The sequence below is a fragment of the Pelobates fuscus genome, chromosome 5, assembly GCF_036172605.1.
Source record: "Pelobates fuscus isolate aPelFus1 chromosome 5, aPelFus1.pri, whole genome shotgun sequence".
Classification (NCBI taxonomy): domain Eukaryota; kingdom Metazoa; phylum Chordata; class Amphibia; order Anura; family Pelobatidae; genus Pelobates; species Pelobates fuscus.
The window spans coordinates 274631252-274656657 of NC_086321.1; the positions used below are offsets into that span (position 1 = coordinate 274631252).

Below are 25406 nucleotides of genomic sequence, written 5' to 3' on the forward strand. Positions count from 1 at the left end.
GTCATCTAGTTCAACTATAGGGGTGTACTGTCTAGTGTCTAGGTTTTTTTTGGCTTCAGACATGAGTCATGCTTCCCTGACAGGTGGTACTGGCAACACAGTATCATTTTAGCAGAGAGTGGGAAAGTAGGAGCCAATTAAATGGGCTTTTACATACTGCCAGACAAAACTGTAAAAAATAAAAGTATCAACTTCAATGCAAAATCTATCCAGATTTTCTATAGGCCAGCCATTCAGCCATTTTGGAGCTCAGCCAGCCCACTACCCTGTGTCAGCCATTTTAGTCATTTTTATTGGGACCTTGCCAGAAGTGGTCATGTCCTCCTCCAGCTCCTCTAGTGATTCAGCTATGGATATAGTGGAGGGGGGCATTGGCCCTTCTGGCCAAGATCAAGGAGAAGCAAGTGGGAGAAGCAAGAAGAAGCAGAGAGAGCCAAGGATTTTAAAAGTAGCATGTCCTGGGAGGAAGAGTAAATATGCTCACAGCTTTGGTGCAGAGGAGAATAAAGTACTGGTAAACAAGCTTTGCCAGTACTACCAATGTATATTTGGGGGAGCAGCCAAAAATACTTCTAGAGCAAGAAAAAACAAAATGTGGAGGAAGATTGCGGCAGCGGTGAACACTGTTGGAGGGAACAACCGCACTGAATACGTGGTGAAGAAACGGTAAGTGCACTTATATTCCTAAAAATAATTTTCTTTATGCCATGTTTTTTAAAACTTTTTTTTTCCTCCATGTGCTTTTGCTACACCCCCACCCCCACCAGTGGCAGCTATGCTTTTAAGTCTTTTAAAAGTGAGGGTTGGGTCACTTAAGCACATAGAGGGAAAAAAACATGAAAATGTTAGTACTCAGTCAGTGCAGGGATAATGGGAATGGTAGTACTTAGTCAGTGCAGGGATAATGGGAATGGTAGTACTTAAGTCAGTGCAGGGATAATGAGAATGACAGCACACAAAGTACTACCATTCTCATTATCCCTGCACTGACAGTCAGACTCAGCATACATCAAACATAAACCCTTCCAAAAATCAGCCAAATCCCCCCAGTGGATCAAAAGTTAGCTGGAAGTCCTTTATGACCGACCGCAAGCACAATTTCCTGCCCAAAACAGTTCCATAGATTTGGGCTGTGCGGTCGGTCAATTTCATGCGAAAAAACGACTAAGTCCCATTTCGAACGGGACTTAGTCTCTGGAGCTGCAAGTTCCGTATGGGAGAAGGTAAGGGTCAGCGGTGTTCGGCAGAATGTGTAGCCGATTTTAGTTCCACAGAATCTTTAGCATACACCGCTGACCGCATTTGAGGAAACCAAGATGGCCGCCGCCACGTGCAATTAACCTGCAGTAACCTCACAGCCTGGGAGGTAAATTGCCTGCACACTTTAGCTTCTGGGTGGTCCGCCTGTGTGGTACTTGGTTCAGTAAGCCCTATTTACTGAACCAAGTGGGAGAAAGCCAGGGGCAAGTTATTTTACAGGTCTGGGGACATAGTCTTAAAGGGACATTGTTCAGCAAAGTCACAATATGTCCCCCAGACGGTTCTTAAAGGGCCATACACACCCAATAAAAGTCCATAAGTTTTCAGGGGCACAATCTTCCAGGGGCCATAGTCATGAGGAAGGAGGCTGGCAAATAGGCTTCTACACAATCCAGGGAAGCAGGGCAATTTATCATTTAAAGGGCCAGTTACAAATAGCAATTTGTAACAGTATGACTTAGTGCAGGGATAATGAGAATGACAGCACACAAAGTACTAACATTCTCATTATCCCTGCACTGACTGAGTACTACCATCGTCAATATCCCTGCACTGACTGAGTACTACCATCCTCATTATCCCTGCACTGACAGTCAGTGCAGGAATAAATGAGAATGACAGAACGCAGTCAGTGCAGGGATAATGAGAATGACAGCACACAAAGTACTACCATTCTCATTATCTGACTGTCAGTGCAGGGATAATGAAAATGGTAGTACTCACTCAGTCAGTGCAGGGATAATGGGAATGGTAGTACTTAGTCAGTGCAGGGATAATGAGAATTACAGCACACAAAGTACTACCATTCTCATTATCCCTGCACTGACTGCGTTCTGTCATTCTCATTTATTCCTGCACTGACTGTCAGTGCAGGGATAATGAGGATGGTAGTACTCAGTCAGTGCAGGGATAATGAGGATGGTAGTACTCAGTCAGTGCAGGGATAATGAGAATGGTAGTACTCAGTCAGTGTAGGGATAATGAGAATGGTAGTACTCAGTCAGTGTAGGGATAATGAGAATGGTAGTACTTTGTGTGCTGCCATTCTCATTATCCCTGCACTGACTAAGTACTACCATTCCCATTATCCCTGCACTGACTGAGTACTACCATTTTCATTATCCATGCACTGACTGTCAGTGCAGGGATAATGAGAATGATAGTACTTTGTGTTCCTTCATTCTCATTATCCATGCACTGACTGTCAGTGCAGGGATAATGAGAATGGTAGTACTTTGTGTGCTGTCATTCTCATTATCCCTGCACTGACTTAAGTACTACCATTCTCATTATCCCTGCACTGACTGCGTTCTGTCATTCTCATTTATTCCTGCACTGACTGTCAGTGCAGGGATAATGAGGATGGTAGTACTTAGTCAGTGCAGGGATAATGAGGATGGTAGTACTTAGTCAGTGCAGGGATAATGAGAATGGTAGTACTGACAGTCAGTGCAGGGATAATGAAAATGGTAGTACTCACTCAGTCAGTGCAGGGATAATGGGAATGGTAGTACTTAGTCAGTGCAGGGATAATGGGAATGGTAGTACTTAAGTCAGTGCAGGGATAATGAGAATGACAGCACACAAAGTACTACCATTCTCATTATCCCTGCACTGACAGTCAGACTCAGCATACATCAAACATAAACACTTCCAAAAATCAGCCAAATCCCCCCAGTGGATCAAAAGTTAGCTGGAAGTCCTTTATGACCGACCGCAAGCACAATTTCCTGCCCAAAACAGTTCCATAGATTTGGGCTGTGCGGTCGGTCAATTTCATGCGAAAAAACGACTAAGTCCCATTTCGAACGGGACTTAGTCTCTGGAGCTGCAAGTTCCGTATGGGAGAAGGTAAGGGTCAGCGGTGTTCGGCAGAATGTGTAGCCGATTTTAGTTCCACAGAATCTTTAGCATACACCGCTGACCGCATTTGAGGAAACCAAGATGGCCGCCGCCACGTGCAATTAACCTGCAGTAACCTCACAGCCTGGGAGGTAAATTGCCTGCACACTTTAGCTTCTGGGTGGTCCGCCTGTGTGGTACTTGGTTCAGTAAGCCCTATTTACTGAACCAAGTGGGAGAAAGCCAGGGGCAAGTTATTTTACAGGTCTGGGGACATAGTCTTAAAGGGACATTGTTCAGCAAAGTCACAATATGTCCCCCAGACGGTTCTTAAAGGGCCATACACACCCAATAAAAGTCCATAAGTTTTCAGGGGCACAATCTTCCAGGGGCCATAGTCATGAGGAAGGAGGCTGGCAAATAGGCTTCTACACAATCCAGGGAAGCAGGGCAATTTATCATTTAAAGGGCCAGTTACAAATAGCAATTTGTAACAGTATGACTTAGTGCAGGGATAATGAGAATGACAGCACACAAAGTACTAACATTCTCATTATCCCTGCACTGACTGAGTACTACCATCGTCAATATCCCTGCACTGACTGAGTACTACCATCCTCATTATCCCTGCACTGACAGTCAGTGCAGGAATAAATGAGAATGACAGAACGCAGTCAGTGCAGGGATAATGAGAATGACAGCACACAAAGTACTACCATTCTCATTATCTGACTGTCAGTGCAGGGATAATGAAAATGGTAGTACTCACTCAGTCAGTGCAGGGATAATGGGAATGGTAGTACTTAGTCAGTGCAGGGATAATGAGAATTACAGCACACAAAGTACTACCATTCTCATTATCCCTGCACTGACTGCGTTCTGTCATTCTCATTTATTCCTGCACTGACTGTCAGTGCAGGGATAATGAGGATGGTAGTACTCAGTCAGTGCAGGGATAATGAGGATGGTAGTACTCAGTCAGTGCAGGGATAATGAGAATGGTAGTACTCAGTCAGTGTAGGGATAATGAGAATGGTAGTACTCAGTCAGTGTAGGGATAATGAGAATGGTAGTACTTTGTGTGCTGCCATTCTCATTATCCCTGCACTGACTAAGTACTACCATTCCCATTATCCCTGCACTGACTGAGTACTACCATTTTCATTATCCATGCACTGACTGTCAGTGCAGGGATAATGAGAATGATAGTACTTTGTGTTCCTTCATTCTCATTATCCATGCACTGACTGTCAGTGCAGGGATAATGAGAATGGTAGTACTTTGTGTGCTGTCATTCTCATTATCCCTGCACTGACTTAAGTACTACCATTCTCATTATCCCTGCACTGACTGCGTTCTGTCATTCTCATTTATTCCTGCACTGACTGTCAGTGCAGGGATAATGAGGATGGTAGTACTTAGTCAGTGCAGGGATAATGAGGATGGTAGTACTTAGTCAGTGCAGGGATAATGAGAATGGTAGTACTGACAGTCAGTGCAGGGATAATGAAAATGGTAGTACTCACTCAGTCAGTGCAGGGATAATGGGAATGGTAGTACTTAGTCAGTGCAGGGATAATGGGAATGGTAGTACTTAAGTCAGTGCAGGGATAATGAGAATGACAGCACACAAAGTACTACCATTCTCATTATCCCTGCACTGACAGTCAGACTCAGCATACATCAAACATAAACACTTCCAAAAATCAGCCAAATCCCCCCAGTGGATCAAAAGTTAGCTGGAAGTCCTTTATGACCGACCGCAAGCACAATTTCCTGCCCAAAACAGTTCCATAGATTTGGGCTGTGCGGTCGGTCAATTTCATGCGAAAAAACGACTAAGTCCCATTTCGAACGGGACTTAGTCTCTGGAGCTGCAAGTTCAGTATGGGAGAAGGTAAGGGTCAGCGGTGTTCGGCAAAATGTGTAGCCGATTTCAGTTCCACAGAATCTTTAGCATACACCGCTGACCGCATTCGAGGAAACCAAGATGGCCGCCGCCACGTGCAATTAACCTGCAGTAACCTCACAGCCTGGGAGGTAAATTGCTGCACACTTTAGCTTCTGGGTGGTCTGCCTGTGTAATACTTGGTTCAGTAAGCCATATTTACTGAACCAAGTGGGGGAAAGCCAGGGGCAAGTTATTTTACAGGTCTGGGGACATAGTCTTAAAGGGACATTGTTCAGCAAAGTCACAATATGTCCCCCAGACGGTTCTTAAAGGGCCATACACACCCAATAAAAGTCCATAAGTTTTCAGGGGCACAATCTTCCAGGGGCCATAGTCATGAGGAAGGAGGCTGGCAAATAGGCTTCTACACAATCCAGGGAAGCAGGGCAATTTATCATTTAAAGGGCCAGTTACAAATAGCAATTTGTAACAGTATGACTTAGTGCAGGGATAATGAGAATGACAGCACACAAAGTACTAACATTCTCATTATCCCTGCACTGACAGTCAGTGCAGGGATAATGAAAATGGTAGTACTCACTCAGTCAGTGCAGGGATAATGGGAATGGTAGTACTTAGTCAGTGCAGGGATAATGGGAATGGTAGTACTTAGTCAGTGCAGGGATAATGGGAATGGTAGTACTTAGTCAGTGCAGGGATAATGAGAATTGCAGCACACAAAGTACTAACATTCTCATTATCCCTGCACTGACTAAGTACTACCATTATCATTATCCCTGCACTGACCAAGTACTACCATTCTCATTATCCCTGCACTGACAGTCAGTGCATGGATAATGAAAATGGTAGTACTCAGTCAGTGCAGGGATAATGAGAATGACAGCACACAAAGTACTACCATTCAGATATAGCAATCGGATGGGTGTACTGTGCATGCGCGCGACACATCCATCAGACATCCACAAGAGGTGGAGTTAACCCCTAAAGATAATTATTGCAGTTGCAATAATTGGGACACTGAACCCAGACCACTTCAATGTGCAGAATTGTTCTGGGTGCCTATAGTATCCCTTTAAACATGTCGGTATACATATATATAGAAACATATTAAAGTAATTAATCAATCACACATGTCATTGCAGTTACTACGACATCAGGCGGATGGTGAAGAGGAAGGTGAAGGCAGCAGCCGCCTCCAGGAAGACAGGAGGTGGTTCACAAGACAAAGAACCGAACCTGCTGCCCTATGAAGAGGAGCTCCTGCAGTTCCTGGGAAGAGACAACATCCTTGGGATTGAGGGGACAACTGGCACTGAAACATCTGAAGGTATGTTGTTAAAGGACCACTATAGTGCCAATAAAAGAAACTCGTTTTCCTGGCACTATAGGGTAATTAGGTCCCCCCCACTCTCGTGGTGCCCTTCCCACTTCAGCCACTTACCTTTCTCCAGCACCGGGCTCCCTCGGCGCTGGGGAACACTCCTCTCTCTGCCGACGTCAGCTCCGAATGCGCAGCAAGAGCCGTGCACGCATTCAAACCGCCCACAGGAAAGCATTACTCAATGCTATCCTATGGACTTCCAGCATCTTCTCACTGTAATTTTCACAGTGAGAATCGCAGAAACGCCTCTAGTGGCTGTCAGTGAGACAGGCACTAGAGGCTGGATTAACCCTCAGTGAAACAGCAGTTTCTCTAGAACTGCTATGTTTTCAGCTGCAGGCTTTAAACTAGAGGGACCTGGCATCCAGACCACTTCATTGAGCTGAAGTGGTCTGGGTGCCTATAGTGCTCCTTTAAATTCATATTTGTCAGTCAAAATGTACATATATCAGTTTTCTTGTGTTAACCCTCCAATTTGTGTTTTCTATGCCATCAGTGCAAGCCCCTCAATCCCCTGAAGAGGCACCAGGAACTGCAGGAGATGTGGTCTCCATGGAGAGCAGGGCAGCAGGTTCACCTCCTGTCTCCCTGGAAATGCGCCTGGCTTCACTTTCCTCTGGTAAGTATTTGCATAGCATTGTAAGATGAATGTTATATATGTGTGTGTGTGTGCGTGCATTTAAACATACACACACACGTATGATTTTACTGTATATGAAGTTAATTTATCACATACATGTATTTCAGACCATCCGCAACTTGTCGATGTTCCTTCACCACGTATGAGTGTGGTTTCCCTCCAACAGCCGGCCACTGGTGTCCAGGAACAGGGATCCACTGCTGAGCGTAAGTAAAAAATGCTTTAACTGTACACATTTTCTTTACATGCATACTAGTTTATGTAACAATCAGGGCCGGGTCGACCGCTAGGCAAACTAGCCGTCTACCTAGGGCGCACTGGCCAGGGGGCTCAATGTCTGGGTGACCAGCAGGGGTGGGGGGGCGCACATCGCTCCTCTCCTTCTGTTAACTTTATGTACTGTGGCTGAGTGTACCACGTGGATGATCTTCTGTACCATCTACTTGGCCTCTCAACGCATTTCTTTGTGCCCACCTCCCTTTCCTTCTAATCTCACTACATGTATCGTGTCCGAGTGTCCCCAGGTAGAGAATCTCCTGTTTCTTTTGCATGACAGGAAGCTGATTGTTGCACTCAACTTCCTGTCATGCAGAAGAAACAGGAGATTCTCTACCTGGGGACGCTCGGACACGATACATGTAGTGAGATTCGAAGGAAAGGGAGGTGGGCACAAAGAAATGCGTTGAGAGGCCACAAATAGACTGAAAAAGGGCTAGGGGGGACAAAGATGCATAACTATACATAGACATAATATTAAATTAATAGCATGACTGCATATATCTTATTTCCAAGTTTAAATAATATTGTTGTACAGATAATAGTAAGCATTGCAACATATGACACATGCTAACAATGTTCTTTCTCTGTTTTCCCTTATAGGTTCTGATGGTACTCTCCCCCTGCAAGAGGAGGGTACCATTACCCTAACAGCAGTGGATCCTGATTCAGAGACATCAGTGGCCGAAGAACAGTTGCCGCAACTTCCTCCAACGATGGCTGCGCTGTATGCGACGAGCCCGGCTCGTCAAGCTGAACCGGACACGTCCATACAGCAGGATAGGGAATATCTGCGAGAACTTTTGCAGAATGTGGTAACCGAGGTACGCTCCATGTCAAGCATTTTGAATGAGGGCGTTAGGCAATTTACATCAGCAATGGTTTGCTTGCAGCAAAATGGTCAGCGCTTCATGGAAATGAGGGAGGAAGAGTGCATTTTAATGCGCGCGCAAGCTGCCCATAATTTGGGCATAACCCTTGCTGATGTAGATAGCCTAGTTCGTGAACAACGTGCGCAGGGTCTTCCCAGAAGGGATGATGATGATGAATAGATATCTGCGGGAATAATGCACTCAGATGTTTATTTCTCATTATCATCCACAATGTGAACACAACTGACGCTGTTCATTATAGGTTGTTATATTCTCAATTTTCTCCTGGTTTTCCCTATCCTTCCCCTGAATATACATTGGTTATTCTCCTCTGCACTATATCCTCCCAGGACTGCTCCTAACAACCTGGGCTTTCTCTGCTTCGTTGCTTCTCCCACTTGCTTTTCTAATAAAAAAAAATATTAGATTACAACTTCTGACTCCTCTTTTCTTTAATGGTGTGTGTGTGTGGGTGTATATATATATATATATATATATATATATATACATATACATATACATATACATATACATATACATTACATATACACACACACAAACAAACTTGAACGAAAAATATACCGTATTTATCGGCATATAACACGCACTTTTTCTCCCTGAATATAGGTGGGAAATGATGTGTGCGTGTTATACGCCGATATACCATATTTAGTTACCTGTCTTGAAGCGCGGGCCGGTGTTCAGCGCGCAACGCGGTACTGGAACTTCAATTTCAGGTTCCAGTTTCCGGCGGGACTTAAAGGAAGTGTGCACATTACAATACATACAATAAACAATACACAAGATCCAGCGCACTCTCCTATCCACTAAACAGGAACTTCAATGTTGACAGATTTTATTAGTTTGTAAAAGTTTTTTTTAAAAACACCTAATCTAGGCAAATAAAAATAATGGTGGTTTAGTTACATTATATGATCATACATTGCATAAGCCTGCCACAACGTCAATGTACCCCATCTTTGGCAGGTCCTACTCTAACAGTCTAATGTCTGCTCTAATGAGATTAACAAACTAACTTGGGAAAAAATTCCATCTGAGACTCCCTGCAGTACAAGGCTAAATAGGGACATGAGATTAGGCACCTGTAACAGGGAGGGGTGCAAAACCAAGGAGTTGGCTAGACTCCCAAATATATATATATATATATATATATGAAACATGGGGGACGGTTGCACTCACCTGAACATGCTTAAATGGAGTGCTGCTGGGGGCCATATTATACAATAAACAATACACAAGATCCAGCGCACTCTCCTATCTACTAAACAGCAACTTCAATGTTGACAGATTTTATTAGTTTTTAAAAGTTTTTTTAAAAACACCTAATCTAGGCAAATAAAAATAATGGGGATTTAGTTACATTATATGATCATACATTGCATAAGCCTGCCACAACGTCAATGTACCCAATCTTTGGCAGGTCCTACTCTCACAGTCTAATGTCTGCTCTTATGAGATTAACCCATAGATATAAAATATTAATTGGGCCACAAATATCAATGTAAAAAATGTAATCATTGCCTCATCTCAAATTCCCAAGTCAGATCTTTCTCATCCCCCCTCCCCCTATCCAATACACTGCTGGCCCCCCTCCCCCTAATATACTGCTGTCACCCCCCTGCTCTAATATACTGCTGACCCCCCTCCCCTAATACATTGCTGACCCCCTTGTTCCCCTCCCCAATACATTACTGCCCCCCAATATATTACTGCCCTCCCTCCCCAATACATTACTGCCCCCTCCCCAATACATTACTGCACCCTCCCCAATACATTACTGCCCCTCCCCAAATACATAACTGCACCCTCCCCAATACATTACTGCCCCCTCCCCAATACATTACTGCCCCCCTCCCCAAATACATTACTGCCCCTCACCAAATACATTACTGCCCTCCCCAATACATTACTGCCCCCCCTCCCCAATACATTACTGCCCCCCTCCCAAAATACATTACTCCCCTCCCCAATACATTACTGCCCCCTTCCCCAAATACATTACTGCCCCCCCTCCCCAATACATTACTGCCCCCTCCCCAATACATTACTGCCCCCTTCCCCAAATACATTACTGCCCCCCCTCCCCAATACATTACTGCCCCCTCCCCAATACATTACTCCCCTCCCCAATACATTACTGCCCCCTTCCCCAAATACATTACTGCCCCCCCTCCCCAATACATTACTGCACCCTCCCCAATACATTACTGCACCCTCCCCAATACATTACTGCCCCTCCCCAAATACATAACTGCACCCTCCCCAATACATTACTGCCCCCCTCCCCAATACATTACTGCACCCTCCCCAATACATTACTGCCCCTCCCCAAATACATAACTGCACCCTCCCCAATACATTACTGCCCCCCTCCCCAATACATTACTGCCCCCCCTCCCAAAATACATTACTCCCCTCCCCAATACATTACTGCCCCCTTCCCCAAATACATTACTGCCCCCCCTCCCCAATACATTACTGCCCCCTCCCCAATACATTACTGCACCCTCCCCAATACATTACTGCACCCTCCCCAATACATTACTGCCCCTCCCCAAATACATTACTGCCCCTCCCCAAATACATAACTGCACCCTCCCCAATACATTACTGCCCCCTCCCCAATACATTACTCCCCTCCCCAATACATTACTGCCCCCTTCCCCAAATACATTACTGCCCCCCCTCCCCAATACATTACTGCACCCTCCCCAATACATTACTGCCCCTCCCCAAATACATAACTGCACCCTCCCCAATACATTACTGCCCCCCTCCCCAATACATTACTGCCCCCCTCCCCAATACATTACTGCACCCTCCCCAATACATTACTGCACCCTCCCCAATACATTACTGCCCCTCCCCAAATACATAACTGCACCCTCCCCAATACATTACTGCCCCCCTCCCCAAATACATTACTCCCCTCCCCAATACATTACTGCACCCTCCCCAATACATTACTGCCCCTCCCCAAATACATAACTGCACCCTCCCCAATACATTACTGCCCCCTCCCCAATACATTACTCCCCTCCCCAATACATTACTGCCCCCTTCCCCAAATACATTACTGCCCCCCCTCCCCAATACATTACTGCACCCTCCCCAATACATTACTGCACCCTCCCCAATACATTACTGCCCCTCCCCAAATACATAACTGCACCCTCCCCAATACATTACTGCCCCCCTCCCCAATACATTACTGCCCCCCCTCCCAAAATACATTACTCCCCTCCCCAATACATTACTGCACCCTCCCCAATACATTACTGCCCCTCCCCAAATACATAACTGCACCCTCCCCAATACATTACTGCCCCCTCCCCAATACATTACTCCCCTCCCCAATACATTACTGCCCCCTTCCCCAAATACATTACTGCCCCCCCTCCCCAATACATTACTCCCCTCCCCAATACATTACTGCCCCCTTCCCCAAATACATTACTGCCCCCCCTCCCCAATACATTACTGCACCCTCCCCAATACATTACTGCACCCTCCCCAATACATTACTGCCCCTCCCCAAATACATAACTGCACCCTCCCCAATACATTACTGCCCCCCTCCCCAATACATTACTGCCCCCCCTCCCAAAATACATTACTCCCCTCCCCAATACATTACTGCACCCTCCCCAATACATTACTGCCCCTCCCCAAATACATAACTGCACCCTCCCCAATACATTACTGCCCCCTCCCCAATACATTACTCCCCTCCCCAATACATTACTGCCCCCTTCCCCAAATACATTACTGCCCCCCCTCCCCAATACATTACTGCACCCTCCCCAATACATTACTGCACCCTCCCCAATACATTACTGCCCCTCCCCAAATACATAACTGCACCCTCCCCAATACATTACTGCCCCCCTCCCCAATACATTACTGCCCCCCCTCCCAAAATACATTACTCCCCTCCCCAATACATTACTGCCCCCTTCCCCAAATACATTACTGCCCCCCCTCCCCAATACATTACTGCCCCCTCCCCAATACATTACTGCACCCTCCCCAATACATTACTGCACCCTCCCCAATACATTACTGCCCCTCCCCAAATACATTACTGCCCCTCCCCAAATACATAACTGCACCCTCCCCAATACATTACTGCCCCCTCCCCAATACATTACTCCCCTCCCCAATACATTACTGCCCCCTTCCCCAAATACATTACTGCCCCCCCTCCCCAATACATTACTGCACCCTCCCCAATACATTACTGCCCCTCCCCAAATACATAACTGCACCCTCCCCAATACATTACTGCCCCCCTCCCCAATACATTACTGCCCCCCTCCCCAATACATTACTGCACCCTCCCCAATACATTACTGCACCCTCCCCAATACATTACTGCCCCTCCCCAAATACATAACTGCACCCTCCCCAATACATTACTGCCCCCCTCCCCAAATACATTACTCCCCTCCCCAATACATTACTGCACCCTCCCCAATACATTACTGCCCCTCCCCAAATACATAACTGCACCCTCCCCAATACATTACTGCCCCCTCCCCAATACATTACTCCCCTCCCCAATACATTACTGCCCCCTTCCCCAAATACATTACTGCCCCCCCTCCCCAATACATTACTGCACCCTCCCCAATACATTACTGCACCCTCCCCAATACATTACTGCCCCTCCCCAAATACATAACTGCACCCTCCCCAATACATTACTGCCCCCCTCCCCAATACATTACTGCCCCCCCTCCCAAAATACATTACTCCCCTCCCCAATACATTACTGCCCCCTTCCCCAAATACATTACTGCCCCCCCTCCCCAATACATTACTGCCCCCTCCCCAATACATTACTGCACCCTCCCCAATACATTACTGCACCCTCCCCAATACATTACTGCCCCTCCCCAAATACATTACTGCCCCTCCCCAAATACATAACTGCACCCTCCCCAATACATTACTGCCCCCTCCCCAATACATTACTCCCCTCCCCAATACATTACTGCCCCCTTCCCCAAATACATTACTGCCCCCCCTCCCCAATACATTACTGCACCCTCCCCAATACATTACTGCCCCTCCCCAAATACATAACTGCACCCTCCCCAATACATTACTGCCCCCCTCCCCAATACATTACTGCCCCCCTCCCCAATACATTACTGCACCCTCCCCAATACATTACTGCACCCTCCCCAATACATTACTGCCCCTCCCCAAATACATAACTGCACCCTCCCCAATACATTACTGCCCCCCTCCCCAAATACATTACTCCCCTCCCCAATACATTACTGCACCCTCCCCAATACATTACTGCCCCTCCCCAAATACATAACTGCACCCTCCCCAATACATTACTGCCCCCTTCCCCAAATACATTACTGCCCCCCCTCCCCAATACATTACTGCCCCCTTCCCCAAATACATTACTGCCCCCCCTCCCCAATACATTACTGCACCCTCCCCAATACATTACTGCACCCTCCCCAATACATTACTGCCCCCCCTCCCAAAATACATTACTCCCCTCCCCAATACATTACTGCCCCCTTCCCCAAATACATTACTGCCCCCCCTCCCCAATACATTACTGCCCCCTCCCCAATACATTACTGCCCCCTTCCCCAAATACATTACTGCCCCCCCTCCCCAATACATTACTGCCCCCTTCCCCAAATACATTACTCCCCTCCCCAATACATTACTGCCCCCCTCCCCAAATACATTACTCCCCTCCCCAATACATTACTGCCCCCCTCCCCAAATACATTACTCCCCTCCCCAATACATTACTGCCCCCTTCCCCAAATACATTACTGCCCCCCCTCCCCAATACATTACTGCACCCTCCCCAATACATTACTGCACCCTCCCCAATACATTACTGCCCCTCCCCAAATACATTACTGCCCCTCCCCAAATACATAACTGCACCCTCCCCAATACATTACTGCCCCCCTCCCCAAATACATTACTCCCCTCCCCAATACATTACTGCACCCTCCCCAATACATTACTGCCCCTCCCCAAATACATAACTGCACCCTCCCCAATACATTACTGCCCCCCTCCCCAAATACATTTCTCCCCTCCCCAATACATTACTGCCCCCTTCCCCAAATACATTACTGCCCCCCCTCCCCAATACATTACTGCCCCCTCCCCAATACATTACTGCCCCCCTCCCCAAATACATTACTCCCCTCCCCAATACATTACTGCCCCCCTCCCCAAATACATTACTCCCCTCCCCAATACATTACTGCCCCCTTCCCCAAATACATTACTGCCCCCCCTCCCCAATACATTACTGCCCCCTCCCCAATACATTACTGCCCCCCTCCCCAAATACATTACTCCCCTCCCCAATACATTACTGCCCCCTTCCCCAAATACATTACTGCCCCCCCTCCCCAATACATAACTGCACCCTCCCCAATACATTACTGCCCCCCTCCCCAAATACATTACTCCCCTCCCCAATACATTACTGCCCCCTTCCCCAAATACATTACTGCCCCCCCTCCCCAATACATTACTGCCCCCTCCCCAATACATTACTGCCCCCCTCCCCAAATACATTACTCCCCTCCCCAATACATTACTGCCCCCTTCCCCAAATACATTACTGCCCCCCCTCCCCAATACATAACTGCACCCTCCCCAATACATTACTGCCCCCCTCCCCAAATACATTACTCCCCTCCCCAATACATTACTGCCCCCTTCCCCAAATACATTACTGCCCCCCCTCCCCAATACATTACTGCACCCTCCCCAATACATTACTGCACCCTCCCCAATACATTACTGCCCCTCCCCAAATACATTACTGCCCCTCCCCAAATACATAACTGCACCCTCCCCAATACATTACTGCCCCCCTCCCCAAATACATTACTCCCCTCCCCAATACATTACTGCACCCTCCCCAATACATTACTGCCCCCCTCCCCAAATACATTACTCCCCTCCCCAATACATTACTGCCCCCCTCCCCAATACATTACTGCACCCTCCCCAATACATTACTGCACCCTCCCCAATACATTACTGCCCCTCCCCAAATACATAACTGCACCCTCCCCAATACATTACTGCCCCCCTCCCCAAATACATTACTCCCCTCCCCAATACATTACTGCACCCTCCCCAATACATTACTGCCCCTCCCCAAATACATAACTGCACCCTCCCCAATACATTACTGCCCCCCTCCCCAAATACATTACTCCCCTCCCCAATACATTACTGCACCCTCCCCAATACATTACTGCCCCCCTCCCCAAATACATTACTCCCCTCCCCAATACATTACTGCCCCCCTCCCCAAATACATTACTCCCCTCCCCAATACATTACTGCCCCCTTCCCCAAATACATTACTGCCCCCCCTCCCCAATACATTACTGCCCCCTCCCCAATACATTACTGCCCCCCTCCCCAAATACATTACTCCCCTCCCCAATACATTACTGCCCCCTTCCCCAAATACATTACTGCCCCCCTCCCCAATACATTACTGTCCCCTCCACAATACATTACTGCCCCCCTCCCCAAAAACGTTGCTCCTAGCGCTCACCAAAGGACCATCAACACCGTAGACACCATGAGTACCGCTGACTTCATGAACCGCCGCTGCTGGGCTGGAATCACTCTGTCTGCTATCCACCCTGGACTTATGACCAGGTTCTAGTGGGTGAACCTCTTCCTTCTGTAGAGGGAAGCAGGATCAGGAACAAGAGCTCAGTAGCTAAGGGAGTACGCAGAGCATGCTGGGCTCGCATAGAGCAGTGGCTGGCAGGAGGGAGAACGTGGAGGGAGTCTGCTGGGCTCCTCTTTGCTGCCCCAACTACAGGCTACAGTTAAGAGGCAAGGAGGGGGAAATACTTTTTTTTTTTTAATTATACAAATTCTACATTAAAAAAAATAATCCCAGCAGCATTTGTCACACATACAACACACACACACACACACACACACACACATCAAACAGACAAACAGCATCCACTACACAACAACACACATCATCCACTACACAACCACACACATCATCCACTACACAACCATACACATCATCCACTAAACAACCATACACATCATCCACTACACAACCATACACATCATCCACTACACAACCACACACATCATCCACTACACAACCATACACATCATCCACTACACAACCACACACATCATCCACTACACAACCATACACATCATCCACTACACAACCACACACATCACCCACTACACAACCACACACATCATCCACTACACAACCACACACACATCATCCACTACACAACCATACACATCATCCACTACACAACCATACACATCATCCACTACACAACCATATAACTAGAAAGAAATTTGAGAAACCCTAAGCTCAATTACAGTCAAAGTGTAGAGCAGGGTACCCCAATTTAGGCAGATTAAATTTAAGAAAGGCAATCTGCTCCATGAGATGAGGTGACATTTGTGAGCGCTGTGGATTCAGTATATTACCGGTTACCGAAAACACACGCTCACTTGGGACAGTGGTTGGCGGACATGAAAGCAGCTCCTGCGCAACCAATGAGAGTGCAGGCCACACACTCTTCTTCTCATCCCAATAGCTAAGAGGGTCGACATTATGGGGCAAAGGAGGTTCAGAGAGGTACGCTCTGACCATTTCTGAGGCAGTGCTCTCCTGTCTGCTGCTAGCACTCTCAGTGGGTCCAACTATATCCTCAAGCAACTCTTCCCAAAATGCAGCTGCTCCACTCAGTTGTGTGGTGGTGGTGGTAGTGCCACTGCTTCTGCAAGAAGTGGCCGACATCTCAGCCTCCTGCTGAACTACTCCCTCATACAGCATTCCCCTCTTTTGCTGCCAGTCACACACCCTCTGGATCAGTTTCTCCCTCCAATTTGTTAAGTTATTGGATCTGAGTGCAAGCTTTCCCTTAATCCTTGGATCACACAGGCAAGCTAGCATCAGTTCAGGAGAATTATCCAATCGCTCACGTAGGCGAACTTTAAGCTGATCCTTCAGCCTCCTGACCAGAGTTACTACATCAGGATGTAAAGGATCACCTTGAACAACCTCTTGGCGTTCAAGGAAGACACCCATCTTGCTCCCTAGATGGGTGAAAACAGGGATTACCTGTCCCAGATTGGCAGTGTTCAAGCTTAAATTTTCAGTGGCATCCCTGAAGGGTTTCAGGACTGCCACTAGCTGAGCAATCACTGTCCAATCGTCTCTACCTAGTGGAGAACCAATACCAATGTACTGGTCTGATGACAGACTATGGATTGCCCTCTGCTGCTCTAAAATCCTCTCCAGCATCTCTACAGTAGAGTTCCACCGTGTACTGACATCTTGTCGTAGACAGTGTGTGGGAAGACCTGCCTTCTCTTGTTCCTGCCTCAACAGTTGGCTAGCCTTCACACTGCGGTGGAAGTGCCCAGCAATCCTCCTGCACCTTTCAATCACACTGGAAACTCTGTTATTACCTTCTGGGATTGCTGACTTTACTACTAGATGGATAATGTGCGCTGCACAGCGCACACCAACAAGGTTACCATCACGCAGAGCTTTCACCATATTTGTAGCTCCATCAGTAACCACAAAGCCCACTTCTACATTGGTGCCTGCCTCCGCTCCAACCCAAAGAGACACCATCCTCCTTACTGCCTGCAGAATGTTATCTGAAGTGTGTTTTTCATCCATCACTTCAGCATGGAGAAGGAAAGAGCGATAGCCCAGCTGATCAGATACACCTCCCTTTCTGCTAGACACTGCTGCTGAAGTTGCAGCAGCAGCTTCCTGAGACACACCAGGCTCCCACCAGTGTGCTGTCAGGGAAAGGAAGGCATGCTGGCCACTTGGTGCACTCCACAAATCTGTGGTAAAATGCACAGACTGACCAGCAGCCTTCGAAAGCTCCCTTTTAACTACTCCAACACAGGACCGGTAAAGTGAAGGGACTATCCTCCTGCTGAAAGTGGAGCGTGAGGGAAGATGATATTGTGGAGCCACAGCCTCCATCAACTGTTTGAAAGGCTGCCCTTCTATCATAGAAAATGAAGCACCCCCAACAGCAATTAACTGGCCAATAAGTCGCGTAATTTTATTGGCCTGCTGTTTAGACATAGCCCTGGAGTGGAATCCCCCAAATTGTTCCAGGGTGGGCTGGACGCATTGTGATGCTCCAACCAGTCTTGGTTGTTGGCTGGCAGCACCAGTAGCTCTTGGCTCTGCAACACCTCCCATGTCACTCCTAGCTGCCATGGTACTGGACACTGTAATAGTAGAAGCTATGCTGCCTGCCCTAGTACTTTCTGCCTCTTCCCTCAATAACACAGCCTTGTGATGGCTGCGAAGGTGATGGTTCATCCCTGCACTGGTGAGATGACCCAACACTCTCCCCCTGCTAACTTCCTTCCCACAAAGTTTGCACTTTGCAAAGCGCCCATCTCCAACACTTTCAAAGTGATCCCAAACTTTGCTGCGGCGCAAAACATTGGCACTTGCCCTTCGGGATTCTGCTGCTAATGGTGGTGTAATAATTGGTGGTGGGGGTGGTGGTGGTGGTGGTGGTGGTGGTGGTGGTGGTGGTGGTCTGCTAATGGTTGAAGTAGCAGGTGCTACTATTGGAGAAAGTGGAGAGGAAGGGGAAAAATGTGCACTTGTAGCAGGAGAAAAGGTTGGACTGCTCCCTGAAGAATTCTGACTTTCCTCTACTATCTCATCCTCATTCTCAGGCTCATAGTCAAGCTCTTCATCAGCCAGACTAAATGCAATTCCTGCAAGGTTGGGGGTAAGACTGATATCACCTCCAGGAATAATAGGACTAGGAGCACTGGGTAGCATTGGCAATGGCAACAACTCCTGTGCTGAGGTGCCGCTGTCAGTGGTAGAAGCAGGCGCAGCACTGGTGGTGGTGGAAGTGGTGGTCTTGAGAGGGGGATTAGGAAACAGCCTCCGTGTACAAGAAGGACGCTTCTTAGCAGCACGACTCACAGGCCTGCTTGTGGTATTGGAAGATGCTTGGGGAAAAACACGCTTCCTCTTACTTATTGGGCTACTCCTACTACCAGTTGTGTTTTTAGTATTAGTAGCCATAGTGCTCACCCTTAAAAGCCCTGCTGGTTTCCCTTTGCCATAGAAAAGACTTGCAATTCTGGGCCTTGCTGCACTGCTGCCTGCTATTGGTGCCACTGCCTTTCCTTGACCAGACTTTGGCCTCCTAGGTGGTGAGTCTGACATAGCAGCACTCCTTGACCGCTTAGGCTGACGCATAGGCTGCGTACTCAAACTACCACTACTTGTGGTGGTGGCGGTGGTATTGGTGGTGGTGGTGGCTGACTGACCCTCCCTCACTTTACTAGTGGATGAACGTTTAAGAGGATCCATTTAGAATTTTAAAATAGTAAGAAAAGAAAAGAAAAGAAGTTGAAGAAAAGAAAAGAAAGAGATAATGTAATGTATGTACTATGTGGTGTTTTTAAACTAACGTTTATATTTTTATTAAAAAGGATTATTTGAAGTTTGGTGCTATGCTAATATACAGATCAACACAGATAAAAAAAAAAAAAAATAGAGACACTAGTACTGAGGCAGATTTCTTCACTCTAGTGCTTTCTGAGGAACTATACAAAACTGCACTGTCTGCCAACAACAAGTGCTCCCTGCTCGACTACTGCAAAAAACAGCGTATGAAAAAATTTACTAATATTAGAAAAATAAAATAATAAAAGGTTTACTACAGCTACCTTGAAGCTTAGGTTAGGACAGTCACACAGTCAATCAGAAACTAAAATGAACCAAATAAAAACAGCAACCAGTTAGCTTCACTGATTGCTGTTAAACAAACACACTAACTGAACTAATAAAAATCAGTTAATGAAAAAAGGAATTTCTTCACAACAGCAGTCAGAACAGTTAACTTCACTGCTGATGCTGATGTGAGCACAAAAAGAAAATGACACTAAAAGTGTGAAAAATGTAAAACAAAAAATAGACTGTTTGATTGACTAGTGTGTTTTCTGTTCTAACAAAGCACAAAGAGACTGTACTACAACAAATATATAGTCTAAACTGAAGATAATTCTATCAACTTAATAAAATGTTTTAATTAAAACTGAAGATAATTCTATTAACTGAATAAAAAAATATTACTTAACTTTTATACTGACTGCCTGCAAAATGACGCAGCACCTCTGTAAAATCAATTTAACAAAAATCCACTTTGCTGCTAAAAATAATTAACAGATAAACTAGATTTCTTTTCTTCTAGGCTAACAAGCTAGTCTACCCCTAGGGCAGAAGCCCTCAGGCCCACTACGCTAAAGTACTGGACTGATTCTACCTTTACTCTAAATCTAAATCAATTTAAGCTAATTAATTTTGATTAAATAAAAATAAACAGATTTAAAAAGATTTAAAAAGTAATACCTGGTTGCTGTAGGCAGTAAGCAAGCGGGGGGGAAGGCAGGCACTGGCAGTGCCAGCCAGGCACCGTGTGGCACACTGACAGCAGCACAGCTCTCAAAAAGCACTAAAATAAAATAAAAAATTCTCAGCAATAGACTCAAATTCAACAAGTGAGAACTGGTAGGCACACCAAGACTCACTCACAGAAAATCTCTAAGACAAGCAATGAGGCTAACACAGCACAGAAGCACAGTGTGTCAACAACAAAACTCAGTCAAAGAAGGGCATAGAAAGATCCACTGCCTGCTTTTATACTGCTGTTTAGTTATTTTTTAAATCCACGATAAAGCACTCACCATTGGATAAGCCCCTACAGCATCATGTCAAAGGAGTGAGCTGATTAGATAAATGAAAATCAGCTCACTCCCATACCCCTCCTTTTTGATTCATACAAGAAGGCATCCGAATGAACTAATACACGAATTGAGGCAAATCAGTTCATTCATTAGTTCATTAGTTCATTCGTTTTTCTACCATCCCCATGTAAAGCAATGAAAAAGCACGAATGGTTTGTGCGTTCGGTAGTTTGAATTCGGTAGTTTGAATTCGGTAGTATGCTCTCGTTCGGTAGTTTGCATTGCAATACATTACACAGAGGTGCTAAAATGTAAATTCACCCAGAGTATAATTCAAAAAGCCGAATGAACGAACAAACGAAAGATTTTCGGCAAACGGCTATTCGTTTGTTCGTTCTTTAGTTTGTATAGCCTTTCGTAATTCGGTATTCGGAAGAATGACCGAAAATGCATATTTTCGTACGAAAATCCATTCGTACGAATACGAATGCCCAAGTCTAGTAGATATCCCTTCAGGTCTTTATCTATTTATATAAGATCCTATACCAGGGCATTCCTAATATAAACTTTATTTGTAATTGCTGCTCATGAGCAACTAACCTTGCTTTATCCCATATCATTCTGGTGTCCCTTCCTAGTAAGATATCACATTTTTTCCCCTATTTTTGTGGGATTATGGCTGTGTGAGTTTTTTTTATTGTTTTGTTGATGTCTAAGATGTATTAATAAAATTATGTTTTTTATCAGTATTATCTCACTGTTTAAATATACATGAAATTCATTACAAGATACTAAATAGATGGTATAGAACACCCCAAAAAATAGCAAACATGTATCCTGCAACTTCCTCCAACTGTTGGAGATGCAATGAGACAATTGCAGATTTTAAACACATTTGGTGGGATTGCCCGATAATTAGACCTCTTTGGGAGATGACAAACCATTATTCATCAACTTTATTAGAAATGAAGTTAAAACTGACTCCAAATATGGCCTTACTACATATGGATATGGGGATGATCAACAGAGTCTAGATCAGTTAGTTATCTTACACATTTTAATGGCTGTTAAAACCTCAATAGCCAGAAACTTTAAGTCTTCTAGGGTGGATAGCTGGCCTAAGATTCACTCTCAAAGTATTATACAATGTAAAATGGAGCGTGCGATTACCAACTATGCCCAAATGAAGGGCCATCATCATTATAGTTTTTGGGATAGATAAATAAAATTAAACCCTGGACAGTGAATTTCCGTATTTACTCTTAATCGATCAATTCCTTTTTAAATTAGGAGATTAAGTGGATACCCCCTGCCTCGAATCCCTCATCCGTTTTTAGCTATGGTTCCGGAGCACTGCGATCAAAACAAATGTTTGTCTAGGTTAGTCTGATATTTGTATTTAATTGTTAAATGAAATTGAAGCAAGATTGGATAACTAAAACTGTGAGAAAGGAAAAGCATATATACGAAAAGAGAGAAAAAAAAAAAAAGGAAATAGAAACAAAACAAATGATGATTAGGTATTTGATATTGTTAACCCAGATGTTTGCAAAACACAAAACAAATACCATATTCTGAAGTATAGAAAAAAAAAGAAACTACTACCAATGCACAAATAGAAATCGAATCTCTTGAGATCGTCCGAGTTGGTAATTGCCCAAATAGAGCTGAATACTGTTAAGCATTTTATTTTTTGCTGATCACAATAAACCACTTAGGATAAATATACATCTTCTGGCTCTATTCTAATTAAGTCCTTATAAAAACTTAGTCGGCAGATTTAGTCCCCTTTTCAGTCTGACACTTGACTGATTTTTACAATTTCTTTTTATATTAGCCTATAATAAAGTCCATGAGTTGGGACTTTTTAAAGTGAAAATATTAGAAGTGACGTTTTAAATTATCCACACATTACTTTCTAAAGGTATTCCACTTTATTCAAATATTGTATTGCTATTACCTCCAGCTTTTCTCTCTCTCTGGTATATGTTTAAACTTTAGGGGTTATCCCCCATTAGGAGGTACTAGTGAACTAGCTGGCTCAATTTCCTCTTCTTTTTCTTTGCCCTTTTTTTTTTAGTATCTATCTCTATTATTTCTAATCAACTTATGGAGGACTAATAGAGAATTTCCCTCCTTACTTTTACGATTACCACACACGAGCTGCCTCCTCTCACAGTTCAATCTCAAATAGTTGCTTTATATCACTTGTACTAGTAGCAAATAGCTTGATACATTATTCTTATTGTTCATACCTCACATTGCTATATGAACTACCACAAGGGCACTTAGCATTGTTGATTTCCGGGTTTTACAATTTTTCTTATCTGATCTGCACTGCACTTAGATCCAGATTTTATTAATACTAATAAAGATTATATTTTAGCTTATTGGTCTATTTAGCCAGGTTCACATACATTTTTTCTTTTTTCTTTTTTAATAGAATGAAAAATAACAATACCCTTTTGAATCTTCCTCGAGGGAAATAAAAGACAGTTGGCACAGCATCTACACGCAATCGAATGGTCTGGCCAGTTCTATCAAAGCAGTACTCTTCAAAATGATCTGAGCACAGTACCGCTTTTAAGGATGGTTTAAATGTTTCACGTCTCATGTTTGCCACCCATCGTTTTAAGATGTCTGGTCGTCCATGTGGAAACCTAAAAAACAAAAACATCTTAAATGTTGTATTTATTACATTAAAATAATTCAGAGGCACTTGAGATGTTAAAGGACCACAACAGTCACCCAGGCCTCTTCATCTCAATTAAATGGCCTGGGTGCAGTGATCCTTTAGTTTTAACCCAGTATTTTATTTTATTTTTATTTCATTTTTTAACTATAATGTTTTTATTGCGGGGTTAAAGGGTTACTCCAATCACCATGACCACTTCTGCTATTTGAAAAAGTCTGGGTGGTAGTAGACTTCATGTGCAGTGTTTAAAGGGACACAATAGTCACCTGAACAACTTCAGCCTAATGAGGTTGTTCAGATGAGAACTATAGCTCCCTGCTGCCTCTCTCATGTAAACACTGTATTTTCTGAAATAATACAGTGTTTACATTGAAAGCTAGGAACACTTTCAGTTGCAGTCACTCAGAGTGAACCAGAGGGACTTTGGAGTTGATGGAGGCATAATATGCCTCCATCCACTCAGATCTGCTGTCAGCAGAGCACAGGGCAGCACTGTGCACAGCATCCTGTGATTCAGTATCTCCTCCCTCTGCATGCAGACACTGAACTTTCCTCATAGAGATTCATGGATTCAATTCATTTCTATGAGGAGATGTTGATTGGCCAGGGCTGTGTTTGAATCATGCTGGCTCTGCCCCTGAGTCAGTCTCAGCCAATCCTATGGGGAAGCACTGTGATTGGATCAGGCTACCACATGTCAGCAGACTGCTTGTTTTTCTGAGTCTAATAGCATGCAGATTTACAGCTTTAGGCTTGAATACAGTAAGATTTTTACTATATTTATTGAGGCATGAGGGGCCCGGGGGGCTAGATGGTGGTGTTAACACTATAGTGTCAGGAATACATGTTTGTGTTCCTGACCCTATAGTGATCCTTTAAGCTTCAAACACTGAGCATCCAGAGTTTGTTTTAATTGTGTGCATGGGGCAAGTTGCACCCCAGGCACATGTGACATTGACACCCCAGAATAATTATCCATGCTGCTTAATTTAATTATGTGCATACTTTACACCTGTCGTCAGTGCGCAGTGCATGCTACCAACAAGTATAACTGCTTCTCCCTGTTGGGGGAAATCTTATGATATATATCTGATTAATATGTGCTTGTTTAAGTCTGTGTGTATGGGAGATCAGGAACAAATCTAAACATATATCTTTAAAGGGAGTTTCTGTTTAGATAGTTAGAAAGATACAGCACCTGAAAGGCACAGCTACATCCTTGGGAGAATTCATGTGTAAATAAAATGACGGGATGGACAACACTTTGGTCCTTGGGAAAGTAAATCACATTTACATGTCAATTGAGCTGAGGACGTGGCTATTTACAACATGGGAACAAATTCCTTTAAAAATAGAAGATACACACATCATATATTTTTTACACACTCACCTTCCCTTTCCTCTCCCATTGCTGGCTCTGAGCCTGTTAAATGGTCCAATCAAAAGATTCTATATGAAAAGCCTTTGATTGTACCTCTGTGCAATTCCAGTGATAGACGGGGACATGCTGTGCAGTGCCATGAGCTTTGCCCGCCGCTGGATTAATGTAAGAAACTTACATAAAGAATAACCCATATAAGGCATTATTTTCATCAAATCAAAAAAGGTTGGAGAAACCCTTTAAACAAACCTCTAGAGGCTGCCTTCCTAAAACTCAGTCACGTGATACAAATCCCCATGGGTAAGCATGAATGGGCGCCCGCGCCTGACATTCCCACAAGGTCTCCAATGCT

General features: G+C 44.9%; 1 protein-coding gene across 3 annotated transcripts in view; it reads right to left on the reverse strand.

Annotated features, from left to right (window-relative positions):
• Window positions 1–25406, reverse strand: part of LOC134611444 (THAP domain-containing protein 1-like) — a 44073-nt gene that overhangs the window by 11562 nt on the left and 7105 nt on the right. For all 3 annotated transcript variants that reach the window (XM_063455329.1, XM_063455331.1, XM_063455330.1), the window contains one exon: window positions 23440–23638. In XM_063455329.1, coding sequence (XP_063311399.1) covers window positions 23440–23638 — 199 coding nt within the window. The remainder of the gene's footprint in view (window positions 1–23439; window positions 23639–25406) is intronic.